Source organism: Triturus cristatus, chromosome 8 (genome assembly GCF_964204655.1).
Source record: "Triturus cristatus chromosome 8, aTriCri1.1, whole genome shotgun sequence".
NCBI classification, from domain to species: Eukaryota; Metazoa; Chordata; class Amphibia; order Caudata; family Salamandridae; genus Triturus; species Triturus cristatus.
In genome coordinates this window covers 769,115,018-769,136,847 of record NC_140591.1, presented here as the reverse complement: position 1 = coordinate 769,136,847, position 21,830 = coordinate 769,115,018, and the positions used below count along the sequence as shown (strand labels likewise).

Genomic DNA, 21,830 nt, shown 5'->3' with positions numbered 1-21,830 from the left:
ACTTACAATGTCTAACCAATTGCAAATCCACTAACATAATCTATGCCATTTTATGCCCCTGCGAGAGACCATACGTAGGGGAGACATCAAGGTCAATGGCAACTCGTTTGACGGAACACAGGTCAGCGATTAAAAACAAGAAGGTACAAGCGCCATTAGTCCAACATTTTGTTGAGCATAGCCACACTGCAAAAGACATAAGATGGCTGATTCTCGAAAAAATCAACACTAGTGGGACACAAGGCACTGAGATCCGAAAAAGGAGAGAAGTGTTTTGGATATTCTCTCTGGACGCCTATAAGAGAGGATTGAACAGTGAGATACCATGGAGCCAAGCAATACGATATAACAACTAGTGCTACACCCGACTGTGAACAATCCTCTGACATTGATGTTAAGAATCGTTCAAAATAACAGCTGTGAACAGTTGGTTCATACATTTACATAATTGAAGGATCTATTAAAAGCGTTTTATAAATAAAATACCGTTATGGGCTTATTAAAAATCTATTGTCACCCCCACATATTATTGTCAAGCTTTATCGTCGGCTAAATGCAAGATCCATTACCATGTTACCAGAAGGTCAATGTCATAGGGAACTGACCAATGATAGAGCAAGTCAGACTATATATGAAGCGTTTCGATGCCTAGTCCCCTTTCTACCTCAATGATTTGTTGGCAAAGGAGAGAAAGGACTCAGATGGCGAGGTGAGTGTTCCACGACAACCTCGGTGAATTAGCTCTGCGTTTTAAATGTAACGTGATAATTTAGAATCCTCGGTAATGGAGCATACCCATTTACGTTAACTATATGTCCCCAGGTTTGGATGAGTCCGACTACACACCTTAAACTACGTCGCTGAAACACTATCACAAAGATGAGATAAGCGGCGGAAACAAAAACAACCAACTCGACCGGGTAAGACATAACGAACGTTGAGGCAGAGGTCAAAGTAATATAATAAAACGAGGCTCGATTGCGACGCATTAGAACCAACTGCTTTTTGTATTCCCAATTAGAATCTGTGTAAACACGCTGCAGGTTCCCGAGAGGGTCACTCTAAGCGTGCTTCCCCGCCGAAATTAGAAAAGTACGAACAAACGCACACAAAAACTTCGTGGCTCGAGTAAGTGTTTTTGAATTACCCGGATAGGTAGCTTAAGCTTTTAGTTTTATTCCCGTGACAAACATTATGCCAATTTGTCTAATTGGTTGCTTTTTAGTATATCTATGATTGGGGTCGTAACAACTACCAGAGCAACGCTTGGATATAGATTACGCTGATACACAAAACGCAACCAGTAGAGATCAAATGTATAGCGTTGAATAGAACATCCGCTTTACAGAGGGAACTTCGATAGCAGACACATGTTCACTATGAATCAGGTAACACTTGCAGCTCACTAAGATTTCAGCACATTAAACTAGAAGTTAGTTTAATCTAATTTAATTCTGTGTTGAAGTCTCTAGTTATATGAAGTGTCCCAGCCTCCGAAACACCTAGGGAGTACCCAGATATTGTATGATCAATATATGAAGCGATTGATATGAGATGGATCATTAATTTCGCTGGATTACTAGGCGCTATAGGTGCAATAATGATGATAAACATAAGTCATTAGAATGGATTAAAACCGCAATTTCTGATACTGAAATACACATGTTTTTTGATTAGAGATGATTACTGTTTAAAAATCAATTTGTAATTAGGGATGTAGAAATCAAATGTATATAAATGTATAAATGTATGTATGTATATATGGATAGGGTCGATATGGGGCCTTTTTTAAAATATTGTGCACTTGAACACGTGGGGACGTACAATTGGTTATAGATTATTCTTTTTCTTTATTATGCTTTAGGATTTCTTGAATACCATGGCTGCCTGAGGAAGGCTGATCGCCGAAACGCGCGTAGACTGGAATAGATGAAAATAGCCATGTTTATTGTGCAGTAATTTTATGTGGTACTTTGCAATACGATTGAAAACATAAAATGTCTGACAAATTGTAAACCATAAATGAATTCAGAATAATTGTGTTATATTTTGTTAGGAAGCTACAATGATACCTACATGAATATTGTGTTGGATAAATAAGGGAAAAGAAAAGCCAAAAAAAGTATATAACTTCACAAAAATATTAAAGAATGAATTTTCAATCTAATCTCCCAGTGTGATAGTTATACTTGTTTCTGGATATTGAATAATCTGTACATCACCACATTTATTTTAATAATTGTTTCCTATATATATTTTTTCAGTAGTACTTACTTTAAATCCCTGAGATAGGAAACTAGATTAGGGGTACCCTTGTTATGTTACAAATTGTTTCTCCATTGATGTGCCAGACATTCCTGTAAGGAACACACTTGAAGCCTTGTGTGAGGTACAATGAAAATGCAAGATGCCATCATGCCTATGAGTTGCGTGAACACTGGCTGGGAGAGAGTGTTGGATTTGAAGTTTGGTGATGAGAGCTTGTACACTGGCTATCCTGGCTGGGCTGGGATACACTAGAGCTGTGGTAGTATTTATTGTGGCCCCCAGGTATTGATGTATATGAGAGGGCTGAAGGTGAGACTTGGTATAGATGATTGTGAACCCCAAGTTGTGTAGTGTTTGGATGGTTTGATGAGTGTGCTGGATACACTGGTTGAATGATCTGGCTTTTATTAGCCAGTCGTCCAGATACAGGAAGACAGGGATCTGTTGTCTTCGTAGGTATGCTGCTACTACTGCAAGGCACTTGGTAAACACTCTTGGAGCAGCGGTGACCCCGAATGGAAGGACCTTGAACGGATAGTGTTGTCCGTCCAGTACGAACCTTAGATACTTCCTGTGCGCAGGATGTATGGGAATGTGGAAGTCGGTGTCCTTGAGATCTAGTGTGGCAAGGAAGTCTCCTTGCTGTAGTAGTGGAAGCACCTGTTGGAGAGTGATCATGTGAAAATGATCTGAGTGTATATACTGATTGAGGGGTCTGAGGTCGAGAATTGGCCGTAGGGTCCCGTCCTTTTTGGGGATTAGGAAATACAGGGAGTAAACCCCTGTTCCCTGGTGTAGTAAGGGGACTGGCTCTACGGCGTGTTTTTGAAGCAGTGAGAGAACCTCTTGTTTCAACAGTGTAAGATGGTCTGTGGACATTGGACGCTGTCTGGGTGGTATGTTGGGGGGGGGGGGGGGGGTAGCTGTAAGTTCCAGGCAGTAACCATATTGGATAATTTGTCTTACCCACCTGTCTGTTGTGATGGAGTTCCAGACAGGTAGGAACTGTGTTAATCTTCCGCCGGCCGGAGTGGAATGGTCTGGGGGAGTGGAGGGAAGTCACTGTTTAGCAGCAGGGGAGGTACGAGTGTTGTTGTTACCTCGGCCTCTCCCGTTACTGTTGATAACTCTAACCTCCTCGGAAATATACTCTATTGGGGGATGTTTTGGTGGTATTTTTAAAGGAAGATGAGCTATCTGCTCACGTTCTTTGAGGCTCCTCTATAAAAGGAGCAACAAAAGGAGCCACGCGTTTGCAGAGACTGCAATGCTCCCATGGACTTGGCAGTCTCAGTATCTTTTTTTCATTTTTTCAAGAGCAGTGTCCAAAGCCGGCCCAAAAAGTTGGTTTTGATTGAACGGCTGATTTAGAATGGTTGTTTGGACCTCCTGCTTGAAGCCTGAAATGCGCAGCCAGGCATGTCTTCTGAGCAGTATACTAGTATTGACAGACCTAGCGGCAGTGTCCGCTGCATCAAGGGCACATTTAATTGATGCGTTGGTGATTAGTTTGCCCTCTTGGATTAGGTCATTTGCTTGAGTCTTATACTGGTCAGGCAAATGCTGTAATAGGGTTTCCAGCTGGTCATAATGGGCCCCATCATATCTAGCCAGTAGTGCTTGAGTGTTGGCTATGCGCCAGTGATTGCCTGTGCAGCTACCCTCTTGCCAGATGCGTCTAACAATTTAAATTCTTTATCAGGGGGCGGTGCGTCCCCTGAGGTTTGTGAATTAGCTCGATTTCTAGTATTGGACACTACTAATGAATCTAGAGGCAGCTGACCTTTGATGTATGCAGGATGGTCAGGGGCAGGTCTATATTTCTCATCGATCCTGGGATTAAGAATCCTGGCCCGTTCAGGATCTTTAAATATGTCAGGAGCATGCTTAATCACCCCTTTAATCATTGTCAATATTTGTACAGTCTTCTGGGACTGTTCAAATGTGTCTAGAAGAAAATACTCCTCTGGTGTGTCAGAGTGCATGTGCACCCCATGAAATACAGCAGCCCTATTGACGAGTTGTCCAAACCCAATATTATCATCTGGAGATGGTTTTGTTGGGTATGGTTGGGGGCTTGGGAGGTCTGGGGGATCTATTGGATCATTGTGATCCCAATCGTCTTGTGGCGCGTCATCTGGATCTGTGAACGGGTCAATAGGGTCACCACTCACCCCTAGGTCATCATCATAATCGTCTGGAGGTGGTTATGTGCTGGAGAAGTTACAGGCTGAGGCGGTGTAACAGGTTTGGGGAGAGGAGGGGTGTTAGATGGAAGGACAGGAGAAGGTGGCATAGGTGATGTGGCACAGTCCTTCACAGGCACTGGAGGGGTTTGTGCTGTGTCCAATTTCATTTTCTTGCATGGCACAGCTGTGACATGTCCTGTTTTAGGGTTGATATAGATCTTTTTCTGTTTAGGATCAACAGGATCCGGATGAAAAAGTTCCTCCTCCTCAATAACTGGTTTCGGTGCTGATTTTTTCAGTTCCGAGTGGGGCTGATGCGGAGTCTTTTGCTCTTTGGCCTTTTTGAGGTGAGGAGGAATCCTTAGGCTTGGTTTTCGGTTCCGAAGGCTTTGGTTTAGGAGCCGTGGCGTGATTTTTATATTTAGAGGTGTTAGACGCCGGCTTATCCATGGGCTTCGATGTGTTCGAGGCCGGTTTGTCTTTGGAAGTGGAAGGAAACGGAGCCGATTTCGGAGCAGAGTGTTCTTTTGGCTTCAGTGCCGAAGGTGCCGGTGGGACTAGTACGTGTGGTTTCCTCGGTCCCGAGTTACCGGAAGGCTTGTCTTTTTTCTTCAGAGCCGGGCTCGGAGGCAGGGCTTCTGAAGTGTGTTTTCGGTCGCGACTGGAGCCATCAGGCGAACTTTTGACCGGTGCCTTCTGCTTTGGTGTGGGGGTTGGGGTAGTAGTACTCACTCGTTGCCCAGGAGTGATCGGGTTGTCTGAATTTTCTGCTTCTGACACGATTTGGAGATCTTCGGAATCATCTTCTGGACATCTGGGCCTTCGTCGAAGATGTCAACTGGTTCCAGAGCTGGTCTCTGCGCCAGGACGTGTCTTCGAACTCGACGATCTCGAATGGTCTTTGACAGAAAGGAAGCGCAGGCTGGGCAGCTGGACTCGTTGTGATCTGGCGAGAGGCACAGGTTACAGACTTTGTGATGGTCACTGTGTGGAAATTTTGCTCCACACTGGGGGTACTTTTTGAAAGGCGTCTGTGAGAAAGTGGCTCTGTATATACTGTTCCCATATAGGTACAGGGTGTACTGAGTCCACAGTGCCCAGAGGTTTGGCAGAGGCTAAAGTTGGATATAACCTTACTCTCTAAAGTGGTAGCTTGGTCGAGCAGTAAGGCAGTATCAGAGGACAGTGTAAAGCATTTGTTGCACACAGTCAGCAAATGGTCTCACACACTCAATAACTGAACTCTATGCCAATGGTTTATATATAAAAAAAATATATGCTTGTTTTATTTTAGAACCAACACTTGGCATTAAAATATGCTTTCTCAGAATGAGATGCTTTATATAAATACTTTTGTAATATGCAATTGACTTTTGTAGACCGTTACAAGTGGTTGCAATAGGCAACCCAATTCTAAACACAATAATGCATTGAGTTCAAGGGAAGTTTCAAGTTATTTGCCACAGATTACTTTTAGGATTACTTTTGGAATTCCAGGACTGGAACCTAGATTCAGTCCTGGGTCAGGACTTGGAATCAAGTGCTAAAAGTTGACACTTAGAAAATATTTCATAGAAAACAGTCAATGATTCCCTATGGCAGAAAATTCAAGTTGCAGGTATAGTAGGTTCTCGTTACTTTTGTAATCCAGTACTGGGTGCCTAGACTCAGTACTGGGACCTATATCCAAAACAGGTAAGTAATTAGGTTTTCAGATACAATACGATTTTTAAAGAATATTTAAAGATTGCAGAAATTGATACTTAGAAGAAATTTCATAGAAAAACAGTCAATGAATTCCTACGGAAGAAAATTGGGTTACTGGTAAGTACAGTTGTAAGTAGTTTTTAGAGTCAGTGCTGGGCACCAAGATCCAGCACTGGGAGCTCACCTAAGAGCAGGTGAGTATTTTCGTTTCTCGGCTGATTTTTGGAGAATATTTTAAGTTTTGAAAAGTCCACACTTAGAAGAAATTTCAGGAAAAGCCAGTCAATGTTATGGAGAAAATTGAGTTATCGGTTTAAAGGTAAGTACTCGACTGGCAGAGTTAAGGTTCTGGGCATAGGCTCAGGGGTCTCCCAGGGTCAGGTAGGTACAGTTGGTTCACCCTCAGCGGCACAAGGGCAGCCGGGTGCAGAGAGAGTTAGGTCCAATGTTATCCTATGAGAGGTAGGGGGGCCTTGGTTGGTGGCTGCTGACTAGCAGGCCACACGGCTGTGGGAGCTGGGCTCCTGGTCACTTACTCAGGGCAAGTGGGGAAATAGATAGGTGTAGAGGTTGCACTGCCAGGGCCACTCGGGCGACTAAGTGCAGGGTGCTTTTGAGCCTTCGGGCGCTCAATTGATTTCAATTGGAAATCTCGGGTTTAGAAAAAGACTGCAAGCTCGGGGACGAAGATTCTTCAGGTGCCACCACCACTTCGAGAGGTAAGTTGGGTAGTTGGAGGATAGGTAGGTACCCTGGGATTTGGCACAGGGGGCCGCGGGGCACCTGGTGCAGGGGTGCCTTTTGGTGTTGGGAAATCTTACCCTCTGTTGATCGTGGTTGGGGGGGGTGGGGCACCTTGTTCTGAGGCTGCAGGCTTCTTCAGGAGTGTCGGAGCAGGAGCAGGTTCGAGGGTCGACAGGCCGGTAGGGCTGGGGCCAAAGCAGTTGGTGTCTCTCTTCTTAGCAGCTGCAGGGCAGGTCTTCTTTATTCTAGCTCTTCATCGGGTTTTGAAATCTGGAATCTGGGGAAGGAAGGTTCAGGGTGCCCCTAAATACTAGATTTAGGGGTGTTACAGGTAGGTGAAGGGCAGGGACCAATGGGTCCCTGTCCTGGGGTGGGTACACCCCCTATCCTGCCTCTCTCCTGTGGGAGGGGGGCAGTAGCCTAATCCTGATTGGGTAGGATTCCCCATCTTCAAGATGGCGAGAGCCCGGGGATGTGCTTCACCTCGCCTCCCCCACCTGATGGATGGGGTTGGCAGGCTGGCACATCCCCTGTCCTTATTTGGGGTTTCCGGCTAAGCTTCCCGCCAGAGTGGGGGGTTGCAGTGGCCTGGGGAAGCTCACAGAGGCAGCATGTCTTTGAAGCTTCCCCCTGCCCATCCTGGGGGAGGAGATTTAGCACCTCGCCCAGGATGTGCATTGTAGCAGACCCAGGAGAGCAGGGGCTCTCCTACACAGGGGTCCAGCAACATGTCTGCTGTGTGGCAGCCTAGGTAGTCTCAGAACTGACGTGGATTGTAGGTTATGTTTCAGGGGGCCTCTCTAAGATGCCCTCTGTGGTGCTTGGTACATGAAATCCCACACTGGCATCAGTGTGGATTTAATGTGCTGAGCAGTTGATACCAAACATCTCAGTCTTCAGCGCTGCCATTATGGTGCTGTGGAGTTCGTGTTTGACAAGCTCCCAGCACCATGTACTCTTAAATGGCAGCACTGCACTTACAAGGCCCTGGGTACTGAAAGGGCACAGGGCTCCTGCCTCTGTGCCCACACCACTGGCATAGGGCACCCAGCTAGAGGGGTGGCTGATGTATGCCAGGGCAGTGTAGGTTGTGGGCAAGGCACATAGGGATGTGTGCCATGTAGTCTTTGTTTTGTCTTGTACCCAGACACTCAGCCTGCAAGGGCAGTGTGTGTGTGTTAGGGTACAGGGCCTCTAAGGGTGGCACAATGAGTGCTGCAGCCCTTAGAGGCCTTCCATGTCATAAGACCCTGGGTACCTAGGGTACCACTTACCAGGGGCTGACATGTGGCCAGGGTTTGCCAATTTGGTTTGGAGGTTTTTGTCAAGGGAAGGAACATAGGCCCTGGGCACCCGATTGTACTTTGAGTGTGCCCTGGACTCCTGCCATTCAGCAATTCAGCAAAAAAGTGGAGGCATACCATGCAAGAAAGATGGCACTTTCTCACAGCGTCCTTTCCATGAGCCGTAGGCCTTACGGCGTCGATAGGCCCAGTGGCTCGCATCGTCGACTGGAATCGAACCGATGAAAAGCGCGTCGAGATTTCGATGTTGTCTAGTCAATTGGAAAAGTTTTGCGCGTCGAAAAGTTTGAAAACTTAAGTTTCGAACCAGTGCGCAAAAATTGCATCCGGACCCAATGAATGGCGGCAAAAAACAATCTGAGGATGGAGTCGATGCCCATGCGCACTATTGTCCAAGGGAGGAGTCACCTATCTCGTGACTACAAAGACTTCTTCCAAGACAACAACAAGGTGAAAGCATCTGAGCCCAACACCAGATGATCTAATGCTAAGTGTGAGATCTGCAGCTCATATGCCTCGAACACTCCTGTTTAGGGAAGTGCCCAGAAAATGGGGGCACAAGGCAGTGTACAGCATAGAAGTGCATGGTGAAGACGCCACCGCCTATAGACAAGTCCAGACAGGGCTGAAGTACGAGAAAGTATTACCCATCCCGGAGAGTGGAGGATATAACCAGTAACCGCAGAAGCGAAAGAAAGCAGGCACCCCATGATAGCGAACATGCCAGGGTGCCCCCACCCTACGCGCAACGCTGCAGAAGTGTGCCAAGCAGCGGCTCTGCCCCGGCGCTATACGATGGCAGGGTGTCAGCCGCAGAAGAACTGTGCCGGAACGGAACAGAACAAGGGGCCACAAAGGACAGTGGCTGGCGAAAAGAAGAGCAGCCAACATGGACAAAGGAGCACAGCGAAGGTGAAAAACGCCTCACGGTAGGGAACCTCTACCGATACTACAGACCACTGTAGACCCCAACCCTAACAAAGTGCAAGAGAGCGACACCAACCTGTGGGTCGCATAACAGCAGAAAGAGAGGACCGAGTGATCCACAGAAGAACCTCTGTGAGGAATACTCCACAGGAGCGTACCAAGCCTTCCTTGAAGCAAGGCAGCTACACAATAGCCAGCAAATACCCCACATAGGGTAATTATTAACCCCGGTAAGGGGGCTTCCTCTTAAGACAAGCTCACAGAAAGAGGACTGAAATGAAGGCAGAACCAGCTGACCAGCTATAATGAACAAAGGAAAACATGGCGGAGTAGCCGCCTAGACCATCTGGGTATTACGTCATTAATCCAGGGTCCAAAACAAACAAGGCAACGCTGCCTATGAAGAAAAAGCAACACAGTCATACAACGTATGAAAAAGATAGGCCACAAGGACGAGAAAGTCCGGCCGCAAGGGCCAGAAAATCAAGGGAGACCAGACATGAGGCAGGAGACCGCTGAATCAGCATGACAGTCAAAAATGTCCACGCCACTGAATGGCAGATCCCGAAGAGCGTCCCGAACATTGCCGGGAAAACGACTAACGCGCAGCCAAGCAGGGCGGCACAAAGCAACAAGCAACCGACTGGGCAATTGCCCTTCCCACAGAGTCAGTAGCATCCAGGGCCGACCGAAGGGAAAATTGTGCCATTCTCTGGCCATCAAGAAGGCGGCGATGCAAGTCAGCCCAGGGCCCTTCTGGGAGAGAACGAAGAAGGAGCTCAACCAAGTCCCAAAGGGCAAAGGAAGCACGTGCGAACACGCAAGACGTGTTCAAGGTACGGATGGCCGCACTGGCGGAGGCAAAAATGTGGCGACCACATTTCTCCAGCGACCGAGTCTCCCTAGTGGGGGGTAGCAACGGCAGAGCGGAAGAAGGCTGCAAGGCAAAAGCCACCTGGACAACCAGACCCTGAGCTCTAGGGTGAAGGGACAAGCAGACAGGATTGTCTGGGGCCGGGTGATGTCGGCGAGCAATGGCCCGATCAACAGGGTCACCAGAGGAGGGTCACCAGAGGAGGGCCATGCCCAGGTACCAAGCAGGATGTCAAACAAAGACCCACCAAAGATCCACGTCCACAGGCTCCATGTGATGGAGATCCAGTATACGATCAGAGGGCATGGAAAGCGTAGGGGGCTGCAAGCGAATAATATCCACAGCCCTGCGAACAACCCTCGTGAAAGCCACACTAGCCTCTGTCGCTATTTTGGGGGGCGACAACAACCCATCGGTCGGGGACGGTTGGAGGCTAACTCATCCACTAGACAGTAAAGGTGGAGGAGCCAGAGTTTGATCCAAAGGCCAAGGAACGCTAGGCACCTGTACCAAGGGGCACCGAAACGTCCCTGGGCACGGTGAGCCCAGAGGGATCTCATCCTCCTGTAACAGAGGAGCCGTAGGCGCCGGCGTCGACAGACGCCGAAATGGAGTCGCATCGTTGTCGAGAACCTCCAGAGGGGACTATCTGGGCACAGACCGACGGCGGCCCGACCTCCACCTGCTGCGGAGGAAAGAGGTCGACAGGACGTCGAACTCTGTGCTGCAGCCGGCGCAGGAAGCCGCACAGGGCTATGCGGCGACTGGATGTGTGGGCTGGAAGGACAACTGGGATGCCCCTCCGGGCTGTGTCCCAACATTGTATCGACCCCGGAACAGGAGTCGATGCATGCAGCAGGCGGCGAGGACTAATCCGCCGGCTAAGACCCGACATGAGTGCCTTCCTCCTCTGTGGGACCCAAAGGCGCACCAGGGAGAGGGGGTGACCCAAAGAGACTGGAGAGCCTTTGAGTAGGTCTCCATCTGGGTCCTTGTCGCTCCGACAACCGGGAAGAGCGGGTATGTAGGAGTAAACTCCTGGGCGCCTGTGCCTGGCAAAGACCGAGAGCAGCGGGCCCCAGCATCACGTTTACGGGAGGACAACCTCCATGACATATGCTTGTGCTTACCTGTCACCGAACGACGTCCGCGGGAACGACCCCATGAGCGGGCCCGATCCCCAGAGGGATAACGGCAGCGTGAAGGCGCAGGACCGGACATCCGAGAGCCCAGCAGCTTAGGGAGTTTGGTTTCATCTGAAGACAGGTGTCGCACTCTTCGGAGTCGTGGTTAACTACCAGGCACCACATACATATTGCGTGCGGATCCATGACAGACATTTGCCGTGTACAGTTCTCACACACCTTAAAGCCTGAAGGCATCGCACACAGTTCTGTGACACCGAAGACGTCGAGAATGCCTGAAAAAGAGGGCAAGGAAACGCTGTTTTTTCGGGATCCGCTTTGGGACGTGGAAAAGAAGAAAACTTGTCCGTGGACGACATCAGGGTGGAGCCGCCCCCCGGCATGCAGAGGTGTTGCTGCGGAAAGTTTTACGGATCCAGTCCGACGCCTGGGGATAATACAAGTTAAGGAATCTGCGGCTAGATGTCTATCAGATACGGGATGGATACAGGAAAGTGTGAAACCATGTTAATTAACCTGAGAGTATGCAAAATGGCAGATTTAGATATACTATGGAAAAGTGCCTCAGAATTCCAGAGTGTGGGTAGGACTATTCAGTCCTTACGACCATCAATGGAGATCTCCTAATAGAGAAGAATGGTTTGCCTCCGTTTAATAGTTCCAGGAATTTCACCTTGCTTTCTTCAGACAGGGCAAACAGATTATTCATTTGTTACTTTACATTTTGTTGCATCCTGCTGGGGTAGCTTTGGAAAATCCGGGCAAAAGTGCGGAGAGGAGTTCCCATTGCCAATCCAGTCAAGATTCTTAGCGAACAGTGAACGCTGAGCTCTTGCTCCGGTTAATGGCCTCTCAAAGAGCCAAGTGCTGAGCTGGAGGGCACTATGGACAGTTTTAAAAGGTACAAGCTTATTTTGTGTGTTCATTTTTCTGCAATATTTTGCAAACCTCTTCCAGAGCTTCTGCCTATGGGTCTCCTAAGAGAACCCCACTCAGAGAAGTATGAGGCAAAGGAATTACATGCTGTAGAGCATTCACTATCAATGCAGGAGCAGCACAAAATGTGTGCAAGTGCACAGGGGGGAGGGGAGGAAAACAAGATCAAACAACTGGGCTTGAAAGGGTTGAATTGGTTGCCAGAACAACATTTACTTCCTACGGAGGGAGGTAAAAAGCAGAACGCTGTCTGCGTTCAATCACTAAAAATAAAGGTATCAGTTGGGCAGGTTTGGGGCAGGACCCTCCCCAGCAACAGGAAATACTCCTCAAGAGGTAGCCGGACCGGGCGAGAAATGCTCATGACCAGAAATTCTGGTTGCCAGAATTACAAGGCTCAATCTAGAGCCACTAGGGTAACTTGGACCTGGTCCTTTCTGATCTTCAAAACTTTGGCCAGGCAGGAAGAAATACAGGTGCCCCGAGCTCCAGTCCAACAGAAAGGCATCTATGAGGGAGAATTGCTTTGGGAACTCTATTGCTCAAAAGTTTGGACAATAGGCATTCTTGGCAGTGGCGAAAAAAAAAAAAAAAAAAAAAAAAATCGAGACAGTTTTCCCCATTGCTGAAAGACACCATATGGCACTTCGGAATGCAGTTGCTATTCGTGATTTGCTAGGCAATACCATCGGAGTTTGTTCACCCTGGAGTTTAAAAATCCTGCCAGATGCTGAACAACCAGGGAAATGCCCCAATGACTCAGTCAGTTCAAGAGGCGCAAAGCCTCCTGCCAGAGGACCCACAACCCTACCCCACCTGTTGCATTCCCTCATGGTGGTGATTAGGTCTGTAAAATTCTGCACCGGTTTTTCCTTGATGGAAGGGAGAAAAGCCTAGTGCCAAACGAATCACCCGTAGCTCCATCAGGTTGATGTAGAGACTAGTTTCCATTGCAAACCAAAGCCCCCACCTCTCCCACATGGCCTCCCCAACCCAGAAATGATGCCTTCATCACAACCATCTGTTCTGTTCGAGGATATGCCACTAGTCCAATTTCAGTCCACCAACTACCACTCGAGATTTTTTGCAGGCTCCTCTGACAGCCGGATGGGATTAGACAGGTTCTCTTGGTGCTGAGCCCATTGGGACATTAGGCCCCACTGCATAGCCTGCATGTGCCACCTGGTGTGTCCCCTAGCAGGATGCCAAGAAGCAGGAGAGCTGCTCTTACTAAGACCCAGGTCAAAGGTTGAAATATCGGGATCATAGCAAAAGAAAACAAGCACCTTGGTTGAATGCATAACTAAAAAAGATAAAACAAGAAATTGCAAAGCTGTAATGCACCTGGCTCAAAACAAATGAAAATCAAGACAAACTTTACCTACACAAACTTAATATGAACAAGTCAGCAATCAAAAAGCTAAAAAAAAAAAACACAAACAGAATTATAAGGTATATTCAAACGGTTCAAAAAGCTAAATGCGCAAATAAAGAATTTGATAAAATTCTCACTGACTTTCGTAAACCTAAATGCACAGAAGGGACTCATCCCATTTCTCAAGAATCTGTTGATAATCAGTCAAATCATTACACAACCAAAGTAGATTTGTTGGACTCCTATTTAAAACAATGGAAAACCACCTGCACCAACCAATTTCCAACAATCCACTCTAAAGATAGGCTAACCCAGGCTCTGCATTCCTTCAAATAAAGTGAATTTATGGATTGTGTCGAAACAAGCAAGCCAGTCGGTTGCCCTTCCGACCGGTGCCCACCACAAATCTTCAAGAACATTCTTTTAACTAACTCTGCCACACTAGTCAGAACACTCCTCAGTAATTATTTAACTACAGGACTCTCGCGGCTTAAAAAAACATACATAAGCTCATTATTAAAGAAAACAAGCCTGGACCCACAAGACCCAAACTACAGACCATTTACAAATGGACCTTTCCTGGGGAAAACGGTTAGATACTACAGCATTCACCCAGATGTCAATTCACCATAGATACCTCCATACTTTGATTTCCAAACAGGATTTAGTCCAGGAAGAGGCACGGAATAAGCCCTCATTACCATTTGGGATGACTGAAAAACATAATAGAACGGGGTGGCTGCACTACTTCTCTTAGATCTTTCAGCTGCTTTCCACACAGTTCATCATGACACTGATCCAGAGACTCTACAAAGCCAGCATAGAGGGAAGTGGTCTCGATTGGGTCACATCCTACCTTTAAAACAGGACACATATAATCCATACTCACTGTTTAGTCTCCAAACCATATCTCACAAAAGTAGGGGTCCCTCAAGGCTCAATGATCTCAACCATGTTTTTCAACATCTACATGAAGTCATTACCGCCAATCAATGAATTTCAGCTTGCATGCTAAAACTGTGCAGATGACACAAATACATCTTAAACTGGAAAGTCCCAAAGTCAATGGAAACTCAAACATCTTCACTTGCCTCTGAGCTGTTGATTAGTGAATGACAAGTAGTCATCCCAAACTCAATTTGCCCAAAAGTGAAATATTCCCATTTGGAAAAATGATGACCCCAGTCTGCTCCTCGCTGGACTATCTGGCCCCACCTCCTAAATTATCCAAGAAAGTAAGAAACCATGGACTCCAAGCAATCAATTAATTCCCAAATGGGTAGGTTAGCAAGATCAAGCTTCATTACTAAGAAAACTCTGTGGTGTATATTCCCCCACCTACGATTTCCACACATGATCCAAGCTACCATCTTCTCTTGTACTGTATAAACTTGATGATGCCAATGGCCACTACCACAGATCATCTTTATCAACTATGAAAAGACTAACGAATTCAGAACTCTGCTGCGAGGCTACTCCTACATGTACAGCCACAAGCCCACATCTCCCCTGCCTTGGGGGCCCTACATTGGTTACCGGTTGCCAGAAGATTCACCTTCAAGCTGCTTTGCATCACCCACACAGCAATACATGGAATAGGACCACTTTATCAGGAATAAAATCGCATAAAAAGTACAAAGAAACCTCAGCTCCAGACTGGCACCTCATCTCAAAACTCCACGATTCAAGAAAAAACATGTCCTGTTCAAACATCTAAACTAAGAAACTCATTAACCTCAAAACATAAGATCCACGGATAACAATGTAATCTTCATAAGACAACGCAAGAGTTGACTCTTTCCCACATGACCACCATACTCAAATCACAAATGTACAGCATATGCCTGTGCATGTAAAAGTCTATGATTTGATTTGTATATATTTAGATATGTGCAGTTTTGTACAAATATACATACTACTTATGCTATTACAAATATATAGATATTCTTATAAGTCTGCTTAACAGATGTATATATTACTGATGGTTAAAAGACATATATTAATTCATGCTTAACATGTGTCACAGTATTTATTTGTTTGATTTGTATTGCGCAGGGCTGCCCCAGCAATGGGGTGTCCCAGCGCCACCAAAGACAGTGAGAGTGACCGGGGAGTAAAGAAACTTGGAGATTGCCTGAGAAAAGACAGGTCTTTATGGCTTTGTGAAAAACAAGGTGGTTCTGGATCCCTCTGATCAATACCGGAAGCAAATTCCAGATTTTTGCCACAAGACTGCGGAAGGAGCGTCCACCGGCTCTAGCTCTCAAGACACGGGGGATGCTAACCAAGGCTTGGTCAGCAGACCTAAAGGTACGCCGCGGCACATAGAACTGTAACACGTTGGACAGCCCCAGAGGAGCCTGTTGAGTCAGGATCCTATGCGACACACAAAGGGTCTTAAACTGGATTCGCTTTTCAACAGGCAACCAATGTAGTTTGGGCAAAACATGGGAAACCGAGCAAGATTTCGGAAGTGCCACCAAAATACGTGCTTCAGCGCTCTGAATTCTCTGCAGGCGCCTAATGCTGGACTTATTGGCCCCAAGATAAAGAGAATTACCATAATCCAGCCTCAATAAAATTGTCGCCTGGATAATGGTTTGACGCACTTTTGGGGAAAAGAAACCTAGGAGAGGTTTCAGGCCTCGCAAAAGCCCAAAACAGGTCCCTGTCACAGCTTTCGATTGTGTATCGAAGGTAAGCCCACTATAGATCCACACACCTAAATTCTTTACTGCCTCTTTGGGCAAGGGAGCCGGTTTAAGACTATCCGGCCAACACTGCACGGACCACATATCCCGGTCTTTCCCGAATAGCAGAATCTCGGACTTACTAGCATTCCTCATCCAGACTGCAACCTCTAGCAGGTCCTCCTTAAACTTTCCCAGGTGGACACTACTTCTATTAGAGAATGCGATCTCCAATTGGGTATCGTCAGCATACGACACCAATGACAGCCTTCTTCCCTTAGCCACCTGCGCAAATATTGAACAGAAGGGGGCTCAGTATTGAGCCCTGAGGCACCCCCTGTTTCAAGGCAAACTCCTGCGACTGAAAAGGTGGCACCAGGACCTAGAAAGATCTACCCTCCAAGAAGGACCGACACCAGGCCAAAGCCAAGCCCCTAAGTCCAATATCCTGTAAGCGCTTTAACAGTATCTCATGGGAGACCGAGTCAAAAGCGGTACTTAGGTCCAAAAGAACTAAGGCCGCAGAATCACCCGCATCAAGACACACAGTATAGTTTACATAGAAGTTCTCTTATTTTTATACATCACAATGTGTGATAAGTTATACAAGTCATTGAATTATATGGTTATGGGTCTATGTCTTATTTTATCTATCACAATGTGTAAATATGATCCTAAAAATTCTACCTACTACTGAAATATTAGAGAAAAATATAAAATTTAAATAAATAAAACGTATCAAACAAAGAATTTGCCCAAAAAAGTTTCATAAAAATACATACATGAATTAGCCTTATGTACTGCAACACTTGAAAGTTGGATTCTCTATTTATCCATACATGAACATATGAGACTTTATATAATACATTAGATCTTGTAATTATTTTCCATATACATTTATACCTTTCTATGTAGTTCCATATCTATATATGCATTACTTTACTCCCACTGTGGGGGAGGGGGAGGAAACCATTCAACTCTATCCTATTCACTACTCTATGTCTCCCCATAAACCTCTTTCAATATATCCTCTATCTCTATTTTGACTCATCCCAAACCTCACTGTAGAACCATCAGTGAAATAAGATGCGAACTACAATTCACTCGCAACTTAGAAAACAAAATACTCCTCTTGTTTACTTAACACAAAACATCTTTGGAAACCATTTTGTTTTTACAAGCAAGAAACAAGGTACAAGTAGCGAGTGTGAACATCCAAATTGTTTTTTTCCTTAATTCAAGACTATTTATTGAGTTTTGGTATAAACGAGATAAAACTCTGCAATGAGAATACATCAGTAAGAGTAATACGCAAAAATTTCCAATACAGTTAATAGACCAACACTGAATATAATTACGATCAGATGGAATAATAGCAGGATAGAAACTATATCACTTAGTATGAAATGATACGATGACATGCATAACACTAGAGGTGACAATATTACGTAATGGCAACAATTAAAGTTAATAAGAGCGACAGACCCACTTATAGATATACATTGAGAGTGAACATCCATGTTCTTAATTTCAAATGGACACTTTTTAGACTGTACTATTTCGAGCAAAAAAGAAAGATAAGCACAAAATACTTTGCAGAGTTCACAGTCTTTACAAAGAATGATTTTAAAGTCCCGAACCCCATTCACTCATTTAGATAAAATGACTACTACATTGATTATAAAATACTGTTATAATTAGATTGTCATTCTGTGGTAACATAACCCCTCTCCTATGCCAGGAAATATACCTACTGAGTTTAAAGAGACTACTCTTCCTCATGGGTTGAAGAAACCCTGTGTCAATTTGGCAATAGGCCTTACTTGTTACAATCAGCTCCTGCAAAACAGAGTTCATGTTGCTTAACATCTATTCATTATTTGGATGAAAGTCATGTTTTAGATGACACTGAGGCTGGCTTCCAGCCAAGTGCACAGTAACAATACTGGTTTCAGCCATTGAAGATCTATGGAACGAAGAACTCACTGTCCGTGCCCTGATAATTTTAGGCTCTTCAGTTGTGTTTGCCACTGATGACCACAGACTTGTATTAGACAGCCTAATCCAAAATGGCTCGTAAAGCACGTATATAACATGATAAAAACCTTCTTGAGCTGAATGGGGAGCCTATGCCTACAGCTCAACAAGATCAAGAAAGAATTTCTCCCGTTCAACACCACAAACAACTAGAGAACTTAACACTGTTTCACCTCCAACTGCAGTTAACACAAAATCACCTGGATTCAACCTAGAAAAAAAGAGTTACAAATGTTGATAACTATATAGATGGTGAGTAAATCATCTTTGTGCCGATTTCTCATCTCATTTTGAATTAACCTACCAGGTGTCAGGTTGGTCTGGATCCAGCGTTGCCAGATTGCTCCAAGTGGCTTTAGATACTATGACTCTTGGCATGATGAGACAGAGTATATCAGGCAAAATCCAGCATGCTGGCATCAGTTCTTTTTCCCCTGCACCTTATCTATAGGGTTCAGGTCCATCAAAAACAGACCTCTCCTTCAAGAATTACAAAGAAAACGAAGAGCACATGGCATTGCCTTACTCTCTTGAAACCAGTGAAACCCTTCTACCTAAAACTAACTTCAGAACAAAAGTGAAGTCCTGGTCCTCTTCCGCCAAGATGGAGACCATGCCCTGCTTAACTGTAACCAACATTGCTTTCAAACAGTCAAGTGATCCTAAACAATGCTGCAAGACTAGTTTCTAATTCTCAGTTTTAGACATGCTAAACTGTTTATTGAAATCGTACAGTGGCTACTTAAAGTATCCAGAGTACGTCAAGTTACCGAAAGTAACAAAGTCATCTAACAGGCAAATAACTCTTCAAAGCTGTAAAACATTGTACAGAAAAGTTCCAGAACCCCCATTTCCATAACCATTTGACAAGAGAAATGCTAATCAATCAATCCTCACCAACACATAATCGCACACAAAATGAAAAAGAGCCATGCTAACACAAGTCCACCTATAAAACCACACCTAAGCGGATAATCTTCAATCCACTCGCCAGACAAACTCTTGTGTCCTAAATTCACTCAAGGCCACAACCGTCGATGAATATCTTCTACCAACAAGAAAATCTTTCCATAGTAACACTCGGTCTCACATCGATGCCTCCCTGAGTCAAAGCACCACCCGGGATGACCCTGAAGCAGGTCGGATTGTCCCCTGCTCCAGAAACTCCTCTGCAACTAGAAAAAGCTTGTCAATTAGGGCCCCATCACTCAGCTAAGGTTTTTGGGGAGAAAGAGAGAAAGAAAGCAGTCTCCACCCTACTACAAGATCAGAATAGGAATAATCTTCTGCAGTACAATCAATCTGGCTCTTGAGCACATTGCAGCACAGAGTGGTCTACTCCTAAACAGACAATACCCTTCTCAATGGCAAGACCACTACCTTCCGATTCTACTCTACCTCTATTCAGCCTCTAACAATATCAACCACCAAACATTGATTCACCCTCTGGGCTTATCTGGCACAGTTCGGCAAGTAGACATTTAAGCATGCCTACCCGAGAAAAACTTAAGACTGCTTCACTTACCAGAACAGGAGTTGATACAAAATCACTTACAACCCTGGAAACAGACCTCTACTTCGAGAAGCACATCACCAAAAACACAAAGACCATATGGTACCAGCTGTTTCACCTGAAAATGGTGAATCTCCTATCCGAAACAGACTTCAGTACAACTTTGAAAGCCACGTTGTACTAGTCCCCGAAACCTGGTGGCTAGGTGTCATGAGGAGGCAGCCAGGAAAAATAACTGCCAAAGGCTTTCCCAGCACTAGCATGAAGAGAGAAGACAAGATCTACAGAGAAGAATATTTATGGAGAAGAGAAGAAGCTGGAGGTTCACACATGGCTATGCAGTAAAAGGCTTGAATCTGGAATTAAAGAGAGTGAACACTGCAAATGATGCACTCTACTAAAGGTGAAACACTCAATAAAGGATGTATTTCTAACCTTAACCTAGTGTTATGGCTATACTTTGAAATTAATTACTCTAGTATTACAAAATCATTTTTAAGGAATTATTAAGAAGTGTATTGTCTGCTAAAATGCATTAAGGCTCTAAGCTAGCTACCTTAAAGGAGTATTCAACCAGTAATTTTACTCACATCTCTTAACGTGATGATATTGGGATGTTGCCCATAGCGTAGTAAGATTTCAATTTCCTCAGTAGGGTCACGTTTGCTCTTATCAATTATCTGAAGAAGAAAAAAAAGAAAAAATTAAACAAAGAAATAGCAGTTATGTTTTTTAATACTGATGTAAGCAGAAACATTAACAAAGTATTTAATGCTGATAATTAGGAACACAGCAAATCTGTGGTTGATTAGATGCCCAAAGAGGATTTAGCTGCAGGAAACAATGAAAGGTTTGGTATGTGGTGTAAAATACTCTAGTAAACACTGAACTTTCATTTAATATTCAGTATATATAAAAAAAAAAAAAGCACTTGGTATTTGTTTTTCTTTACTAACAGCTGTTATGCAAGTTATTAAGTAGATTACAACACTGTGCATTACATAAAAAAGACATATGCAATAAACTTGAATCATTTCCATCCAACGCTCCAGCAAAAGGATCTTATAATAAATTCAGATGCGTATATTTCCTTTGGTAAACAGTTGTCACTGTCACATTGGGCTCCCATTTGCACCCCATATTCTAAAGCTTTCCCTCATACATCCAGAGATTTTGTAGGCTTTTTTCACAGACGAATATCTGCCCATACCTTGTTGCCAATCAAACACTGTTGGACAATTACAAGGCAATGTCTCGTTTAGCAACCAGTAACCCACTCGCCACGATGGTCTTAATACTGGCCACCTCCTCCCATCCATCCACAAGCCCCAGGATACCTACTTTCAGGTTCGCGCAACTGGTGGCCCACCACCCCACCAGCTCTCTTTGGATATGTTGCCAATAGGTCATGATTTTGGGGCAAGTCCATATTACATGTAGGAAAGTAAACAGGGCATCCGTGTAACGTGGGCCGTGTGGTGAGGGCGCTCTACCCATCTGCCATAATCTGAGAGGGTGATAATACACCATAAGATATTGAAATGGTATTAACTGCAGGCAGGAGGCAATGGCCAGAGTGTATGGGGTCATCTTAGCCTCCACCCACTCATCTACAAGCATTCTCAATCCTTCTCCCACTTCCCTCAGATGCAGGAAGGGGTCTGGTGCATCAAGAACAAGGGATACGTTACTCCGGGATCTAACGTTTATACCAAGTTGCTCCAATGTTCTTTTGATCTCCAGGGAATTGAATAACAGCACTACCCCTAATTTGTCTTTATATGCTTTCAGGGTATGGCACAGTTGTAAAAATTAAAAGAATTGTGTGTTACCAAGTTAGTATTCATCTACTAGTTGTCCAAATGATTTAATCTGACTCTGCACCAATACATTCCCCAATGTAGAGATGCCAATGAGGTCAGACGTGCAGCAGTTCCTCAAGGCTATTAACTGTGGGAGCAGTGCTCCACACCATAATGGGTGTCTCAACATTTAATTTCCCACACCATTGAGTTTTCCTAAAAGATGTGTTCCAGCATATCACAGGGCTCTTTGTAACTGGCGGAAGAGAGCGCAGGATAGGGATTCTATACAGCAGTGTGTGTAAATCATGTGGCTCAA

The 21,830-nt window shown here is 45.0% G+C and overlaps 1 protein-coding gene across 2 annotated transcripts in view; it reads right to left on the bottom strand.

Annotated features, from left to right (window-relative positions):
• The window catches only part of RPS6KA3 (ribosomal protein S6 kinase A3), a 690,637-nt gene that overhangs the window by 247,575 nt on the left and 421,232 nt on the right, over positions 1–21,830 (bottom strand). For both annotated transcript variants that reach the window (XM_085622203.1, XM_085622204.1), the window contains exon 16: positions 20,300–20,389. In XM_085622203.1, coding sequence (XP_085478329.1) covers positions 20,300–20,389 — 90 coding nt within the window. The remainder of the gene's footprint in view (positions 1–20,299; positions 20,390–21,830) is intronic.